Consider the following 9,052-nt stretch of genomic DNA (forward strand, 5'->3'; position numbering starts at 1 on the left):
AAATCAGGAATTCAATACTTGACAATTCGATACATGTACATACTACGTACACTGATATAATGAATACAGATTGTGATTGAAGTTTGAAATACTGTAGTGTAGTAGTTTTATAAGTGACGCGAGATCGTCAATAATGCGGGTAAGATCATTACAGGTCATGACGTGTTCAATGTGACTACTTTACTAGTTACTAGTTAGCAGTTTTACAATTTACAAATTACAACTATTGCACAATAAATTACTGTCAAGTGTCAACCGCTATGTCGTAGTATACTATTGTAGTATTGTGAATTGTCTATTGTCTATTTGATTTTGATACTATACAAGTTACAACTTACAACAAAGTGAATAAAGTACAAAGTACAAAATATTATATTAATAATATAGATTATAGTTATTACAAGTTACGGCGACGAAATCAGCTGTTGACACGTTCCTAACATCTAGTGCGTAATGACGACACGACCGATTGCTTTGTATTTTTTCCCCGTTTTACTATAATAGCATATTAAACTTTTAGCTATAGTAGTATAGTACGTAGACTACGAACAAAACATCTTATCACCGTAATCATATTCCTCTTTCTCTTTTTATTTTTTTTTTCAGAATTGTCCCCTTTCCCGTGGGCAATGGTTGTTAGTAAATTTGTTTTTTAGTTTTAGTTGTTGTTATTATTATTATTAATTATATTATTATTAAAATATCGCGGTGATACATTTTGAATTATTTTTGAATGCACAATCAATAATCATTATAATTTTTGTCTGTATAGCTTACGATCTTGGCATCAAATTATTATCCAGTTGCATTACAAGTAAGTGCTATGGTTCATCGTATCGCATTCTTCTATTCCGCTATGTCATAAGAACAATATTATTAAGTCGCAAAATATTCGGGCACGCTTTGACGGCGTCGAGCCAAACCTTCAACTTGATTTTGAAATATCAAATTATTAATCTATTTTAACTAGGTCGTAATTACAGACCCAAAAATCGTTTTTTTTTTTTTTTTTTTGTTAAATGTAGGCCACAATTTAAAATAAATTAATATTAAAATATTAGCTTTACTTATGTTTGTAAACAATTTTATATATGTTTGTACTAATTTTTTTGTTATAAATTACAGTGTTATGAATAAAATATTATTTTTGAATCTAAATAATATAAATTGAAAGGTTCAATACCAATAATGACCACCCAAATAAATTCCAAATGGTCTTGTGATGTCTGCACTTACGATAATTACCATTCATCACTGAAATGTGTCATGTGTAGGAGACCCAAACTGCAGTTGTCTCAAGCTCAAGACATATATAGTCTTAGGGATGAACTTCCTGTTGAACCCCAATCTCAATTAATTGAAGGTAAAATTTAATTATAATATAATATAATTATTATTAACTAAGTATTATTGATTATATATTGTTGTAAATTTAGCATCTGGAGATATTGATAACTGTGATAAACTACTAGATAGTAATCTGGTTGATGCACTTAACGAACAATTCAATAATGAATTGAAAATCAGTGATAGAGCTAATTCACCAGAAAATGAAGCAGCTTCATCTAGTTTAGATACATTAGCACTTGTCAAATGGTCTTGTAGTGCATGTACATATCAAAATTGGCCTAAAAGTTTTAAATGCATCATGTGTGGTAAGATTTTTTTTTTTTATAAAATTTTTAACTTTAATATAACTTAATTTATGACTAAATCTATTTAATAGGAACAAGAGGACCTCGTAAAACATCTCCATCACCTGATCATTCTTTATGCGAACCTCCTACTATCACTACAAAACGAGTTAAATCTCCAGAGAAAGATCTAGCCGCAACTATTAATACAGATTCAAATATTTGTACATTAAAAAGGTTAGTTTATTTTTATCATTTTACATAATGAAATTTTGTTTTTGTTAAAACTATTAATTCAATTTATTTATTTTTTTTTGTTTTGCATGTAAACATATATTTTACTAATACCTTGTTGAATATTGTTTACACAATAATATAATAAAAAACTATTTTAAAAATATTTGTAAAACATAATTTTAAAGCAAACTCTAGCTAGGTTAAGTTAGGTTAGATTTCTTGCTAAATTGTGTAAACTAGGCATAAAGTATCAATTTTTATTATGGCTGTCCTCATGTTTAAATGATCGTTCTCAATTATTCAAATTTAATAATTCTGTCTTAAATATAATTAATCTTACATCAGGTATTTTCCAAGGATGTTATTTATCCCCGTTACTTTTCTTTTAATTTATTGATAACTTAAATAGTTGTTTCATCCCTAGTAAGTTTTTACTATCTAAGGATGATATAAAATTATTTATGCTTATTCAACATAATTAAGATAATTTCTCAGTTATGCTTGTTAACTAGTATATCATTAAACACTGCCAAATGTTTTCACATTTTATACTACCATTTTAAATCTTTTATAAATTCTCAATATTATATTAACGGTAGCTCTCTCCACTTTGCTATTCAAGTATGTGATCTAGGTATTATCCCATTAGCTGATTTATCCTTTATAATGTAATTTGTGAGAAATGTCTTACATATTTTAGGGTTCATCAAACGTACCTGCCATGGTTTTAATGATCTGTTGTGTTTTAAAATATTATATTACCTACTTGTAAAATATTAGCTTGAATTTGGTACTGTATTATGAAATCCTAATCAGTTATATTCAATTAATTAATTAAAAAAGAAGGTCCAGAAAAGTTAAGGTTTTTCATGCCTACAAAATTAAGGTACCTTATTATAATTCTAGTAATATTGCTATTATTATGAGATAATCATTATTAAAGATCATATGGTTAGTATTTGATGTTCTTTTGCTTATAAACTCTTAAATAGTAATACTGACTGCTTGGAATTATCAAAAAAAAAAAATTAAAAAAATGGGTCTTAACTTTACCTTTTTCAATTCCAGGTAAAATCCTCCAATCATATCTCAGTCTAAAAATAATTATTTTAGTAATAGTTAGATGTATTGTTTACTAAGATAGTCTAATACAACAAGTTATTATTGTTTATTTATTTTATTTCAGTTCTAAGGTGAAAATTTGTATTTTATTTTAGAAAATTGATGTATATTTTATTATTTTAATACATATATATATATATATATATTACTTTCTTTTTTTACAATTTTAAAGGTTTTGTTTTTCACTTTACTATCCTTGAGTAATTATTTTTTAACAATATATTTATATTATCATTATTATCATTATTATTAATTTTGTTTTGACATAAAAAAAAAAGTGTATGTATAAAATTATTCCGGGTACCCAAAAATAATATTTTTTTGGAAATTAAATTAATATTGCTTTTAATATAAAGAAATTGAAATGTAAACGAGTTATGTTGTACAAAAATATTTTAATTTTATTGTTTCTTCAAAAATTATATTGAATTTAAATCTTAAAAGGTACCTAGTTTATTAAAATAAAATTTAAGAATTATTACTTTATTGATGTATTTTTTATATTTTAAACTATGCACCTACAGATAAATATTGTTTTATTGTAGGTCTTCATCAAGACGTCGTTTGGATGACATTAATAGCAACTATGATAGAGCCTGGCTCGCTGCTTGTGTAGGCGTAGTTCAAGGTGACTGGAGTCCCATTGCAGCTTATTTACACGCAGGAGGTGATCCAACCAGGTCATTGACATCAACTGAAGTAACACTACTTAATAGACCATCGGCATTTGATACCGGACACACATTAGTTCACCTTGCTGTTAGGTAAAGTATCATTATTTTTAATTATTACAATTAATTATAGGTCTGTTAATAAATATTTTGTATTATTATATTGATACATACTACTTGTATTCTTTTTTTAAGAATTTAATGCTGTTGTAAATAGTATTTATGTAGTGTTTATAATTATTAATATATTATTTATTTTATTTGAAAATAAATGCATATATTTAAATATTTATTATTTTTATTATGAATTAATGTTCTATATAATTCACAAAATTATATTGTAGAATTAAAAAAAATAAACCAAGTGCTTAAATTTTTATACTTTTTTTTTAGATTTCATCGTGAAGAAATTTTATCAAATCTTTTGAATGGAATCAATGCTACTAGTAGTTCAACAACTGTAAAACGAGTACCTTCTCATGTTGCTCATCAACTAGCAGATGAAATAGGAAAACATTTTCTTTCAACCATACGTATAAGAAAATCCTTAATGCCATGTCCATTTGTTACAGAATTCGCAACATTTTCCCTACCTTATGGTAAATTAATCAAATATACAACAGTAAAAATGTATTAAATTAAAAAAATATATTTTTTAACTTCTAGAAATTGAAGAACTTCCAAGACCAGTTCAAAGGCAACTACTCGATGAACTTCTTGATCGCAATGTTCAACATGAATTAGAAATTGAAGAAGTCCCTCCAGTAATTAACTGGTCATCTGAGGTCTGTGATGGATTATGTTCTAGACTATATGCATTGTGGAATCGTTCAGCTGGTGATTGTTTACTGGATTCCTTAATGCAGTCTACTTGGGGTATTTTCGATAAAGACAATATACTAAGAAAAGCTTTAGCTGATTGTTTACATGAAAGCAATATGTTGTAAGTAGCATTTAAATCGTTTTTGAGTTATTTAATTTATGGTTTATGATTGGTATAGGTTTTATCCAAGATGGAAAGAGTATGAAGCATGGCAAGCAAAACAGTTAGAATTTTGTCTGGATGAATATCAATGGGCTGAAGATTGGGCTGCATTAGTATCTCAAGCCGAAAGACCTGGGTCTAGCTTAGCTCAACTTCATGTATTTGCATTAGCTCATGTGCTGCGTCGACCAATTATTGTATATGCTGTTAAATATGTGAAAAATTATCGCGGTGATCGTCTAGGTTATACAAATTTTGAAGGTAATACATTTAATCATTATATTATACACTTATAATTAATAATAAGTTAGTTTAATATTTTTAGTATATGCTATTAAAATATGTAATATCTTTCAAAATTAATATTTTTCGAATAAATTATTTATTAATAATATTTTATCTATTCAGAAATATCTTCTGATTATTTCAAATGTTTTAAGTATTAAAGTTGAAACTAATAAATATTCACATATATTTTTTGGTTTTAGGAGTTTACTTACCACTTTTATGGGAATCAAGTTTTTGTATTAAATCTCCAATAACCTTAGCTTATACGCGAGGACATTTTTCTTCATTGGTGCCTGTTGAACCATTACCTCGAGGAAAGAGTACTACATACTTGCCACTTGTTGATCATGATCACAAATTATTACCAATACATTTTGTTACCAAATCTGAAGTAAAGTGTTTGATATATTTTTAAATTCTCAATGCCATTATTTTTATTTATTTATTTAATCTTAAATTTATAGATGGGACATGAAGAGAATATTTTAAAACAATGGTTAGATGTTTGTTTAACAGAAAATGGTTTGTTATTAGCTCGACAACGTTTGCATAAACGACCATTGTTGGTTGCTCAAATGCTTGAAGAATGGTTAAACTATTATAGAAAGCAAGCGTAAGAATAATTTAAACATAATTTTTAAGCACAAAATAGTTTATTTCAATCATTTATTTTCTAGTCAAATGACAATCACGCCATTTTCACGGCCTATTTCAATTCAAGACTATTCAAGTGAAGGAGAATCTGAACAAGAATAGCTTATGCTTAGCCAGTGTAGTGAGTTTCCTATATTTACAATATTTCATGATGTACAAATAAATCTTTAAATCTCAATATTTTTATTATTAATTATGCTTATCACTATTAGATTTTTTTTTTTTTTTTTTGAAAGTCGTACTATAAAACTTTGTTTATGTTTATTATGTACCTCAACAGGGTTCAAAGAAATTATTAATATTTATTTGAGCTGCTCCATTATTTTAACTAACGTATATTATATTATTCATTCAAAATTTTCATTTAAATAAATTTCCCAAAAAGTTGAATACAATGAAATTAGTATAAACTTGAATATTTAAAACTATACTAAAAAATTATAAAAAAAAAAAAAAACATTTTTTCATAAATATTAATTAATAAATTATATATTATTATTATTTATAAAAAAAAAAAAATGAAAAGATTATCAAATATAATATAGGTATATTTTTATAGTTTAAAAATAAATATGCAACATATTTAAATGCAAGTAAAATAAAATACATTGTAGGATTAAAAATTTATTATTATATTAATAATAAATATTCGTGATAATTTAATATATTATACTTATATATTATGTAATGTATAATTTGTGTGTACCTATTTAATACATTTTAAAAAATGTTATGTTATAATTTTGAAATTTACTTTTTTAATTAAATTTGCTTGCGTATTTAATCACAATTCACAAGTCTATTATTACTTTAATCAAAATATTAAAATTATATTTCATTTGATTCTTTAACTATGTTTAGAGTTTATAACAAACTATTCTAATTCTAGTCAAGTTTATCTTTTTATGTCTAATATGACGATTTTTTCTTTTTATTTTTATTGACAACACATTGACATAAGACTCGAGTGACTATTATCTTAATTTTAAAACATATTAGATGTCTTATTAACAAAAAACCTATTTTAATAATAATTAATGCTATACGTTCTCAATTTAGTTTATGTTTGTATTTATTTTTTAATAAATTTTACATCTAAAAATTTGCTAAACATTTAGAAAATATTCTGATTGTTACTAAAAATGAATGCAAACTGGCTGATGGTTACACTATTTCCCAACTTATATTAAGCACTGCCAGTTATTCAATACTTTATACCAATTTATATTAATACATTTAATACTAAGATGGTATTTTCACTCTAAATTAAATAAATAAGATAAAATTAGATTTATTGTACTTAAAATATATAATTTTAGCTCAAAAATTATATGGTTTAATTATTTCTAATGTACAGATTTCAACTATAAATAACATATTTTATTTATTAGATGGTTAATTGTTTATTATGGTTTTGTTAAAATATACTTAATTATAATTTGGGAAAACTAAATTAAAATATAGAATTATCAAAAATTGTATATTTAATTTCTTGTATTTATGTTAAATATGAACATTGAAAATACTTAGACTGTTTATTGATTGTACCAAATGCAAATAAATAAATAAATAAATAATTTAATGTGTAACTATTAACTGACTTAAATGGGTGACAAAAATGTACTTACCTATTGAATTTTGTTGTGTTACTATTGCTAACAACAAAATAAGAAATTTATCATGTTAAGTTTATGATTGTAAATTAATAAACTGATTTGTCAGTTTTTAATGAACATGAAGTTGTAAAGGCATTATTCTATTACATATTATGGAAAAGTGATGTTTCTTTTAATAAAATTATATTCTGGATGATCTATGTGTCAATTGATAAATTTGGATTTATGATAAATTTAGTATACATGATAATTTCATAATGTCAGAATGTGTGATATATATATTCAAACATTTATTTGTAATTACATATAATAAATTAGAATATAAGGTTGATGTATTATAATTTATTATTATCGAAGGTTGTAGATAAATAATGACAAGATACAATTGTGTTATTCTAACACATTAAACTAATAACAATTTTAATAAGAGTACACTACATTTTAGGTGTTGTCTCCACCTAACAAATTTATAATATAGCATAGTTTTTATCCTGTCAAACTAATTTGTTGTTATTAGCTTTAATATTATAGTGAATTAACCTATTATCAAACTCAATAATAAGAGTATTATTTGGATTATCTCATTAGCTTTTATTGATGTATTCATATTAAAGTTAGTTGTAACAATGTAAGTAATTTTAATAACTTGCTTAATAATAACTTCAATAGAAATCTATAAATTTTCTTTAATAATATTTCTACCTTTAAATTTAATAATGGGTTAATTCACTTTATTGTAAAAGTTAAAATAACAGAGTTGATTCTATTGAACACAAATTTGCTACTTCAGTAGTTGTAGTTATACGGTTTAAAATGACAGCCACCTACAGATGTAATGTTCTCTTAATTATAATTTTTTAAGCCTACTAGATATATTATGAACAAGAAACAAAATATTATTTATTTATTTGTTATTAAGAATCTTCAGCCTTCTAATAATTATGTTTTAATTTGACAAAAAATATTCTTAATAATATTTATAGTTATTAAGATAATATTATTACTGAATAGTTATATTAATTTTTAGTTTTCACATACAAACAGTATAAAGTGTATTGTGTATAGATTGCCTTTGCTTTAACACATAGTCAATAGGTATTTACTATTTTTTAGTTTCATTAATAAGTTGTTGTATATTTAACTTTGGGGTTAGACTTGTTGATGGCACTTGTCATGAAATTAATAGTCGGGTTTTTTTTGTTAATATTATATTTTTAATTTGTTAAAATAAAATAAAATATCAAATGTTTATGTAACCATGTTTTTATTTCTTGTTGTCCATTGAATGATTTATTTTATTATAATTTTTAGAGAAATTACAATACTATTGTTATGTTATATAATGTTACAATATGTTCCATGGAATACAATAATATATCTAATCACTAATCATTAATCACAATACTACAAAAACTTGAAAGAATATTAAATAAATCAACAGAAACAAGTATTGTGAGTTAAGAGTCATGGATTTAAATACTTAATACATATTATAAATTATATTTTCAAAAATAAGTCCTTAAATTTCTGACTATACTGTATATTTAAAATATTTAAACTTTTACTTAAAATAATAAAAAAAAAATATTGAAATGGACAAAAGGTAGAATTAATTTGTTTTAGACTAAGTACTATTTATAACTTGGGGAAAAATTGACAAAATCTAATTTAGTTGATCTGTATTTCTGACTAACAAACATTTCATCAATTACATTGTTTTTGTTGAATCCATCAAAATATTTGTAATTATTCAGTAGATGTACCTTAAATTAAATTTTAATAAATGTAACTTATAAAAATATATCATAGTTTAAAAAAGACAATTTATTTACACTTAAATACATT

General features: G+C 24.0%; 1 protein-coding gene across 1 annotated transcript; it reads left to right on the forward strand.

Annotated features, from left to right (window-relative positions):
• Positions 1-567: 567 nt before the first annotated feature.
• LOC112602456 (ubiquitin thioesterase trabid) lies at positions 568-5,769 on the forward strand. The gene is made up of 11 exons (XM_025350525.1): positions 568-814; positions 1,126-1,363; positions 1,437-1,655; positions 1,727-1,871; positions 3,539-3,757; positions 4,058-4,263; positions 4,331-4,607; positions 4,666-4,910; positions 5,138-5,328; positions 5,402-5,550; positions 5,615-5,769. The coding sequence occupies exons 2-11, from the start codon at positions 1,189-1,191 to the stop codon at positions 5,691-5,693; spliced, it is 1,905 nt and encodes a 634-aa protein (XP_025206310.1). The 5' UTR covers positions 568-814; positions 1,126-1,188; the 3' UTR covers positions 5,694-5,769.
• The last annotated feature ends 3,283 nt before the right edge of the window (positions 5,770-9,052 follow it).

Source organism: Melanaphis sacchari, unplaced genomic scaffold, assembly GCF_002803265.2.
Source record: "Melanaphis sacchari strain LSU unplaced genomic scaffold, SCAv2.0 Contig8_pilon_pilon, whole genome shotgun sequence".
NCBI lineage: Eukaryota > Metazoa > Arthropoda > Insecta > Hemiptera > Aphididae > Melanaphis > Melanaphis sacchari.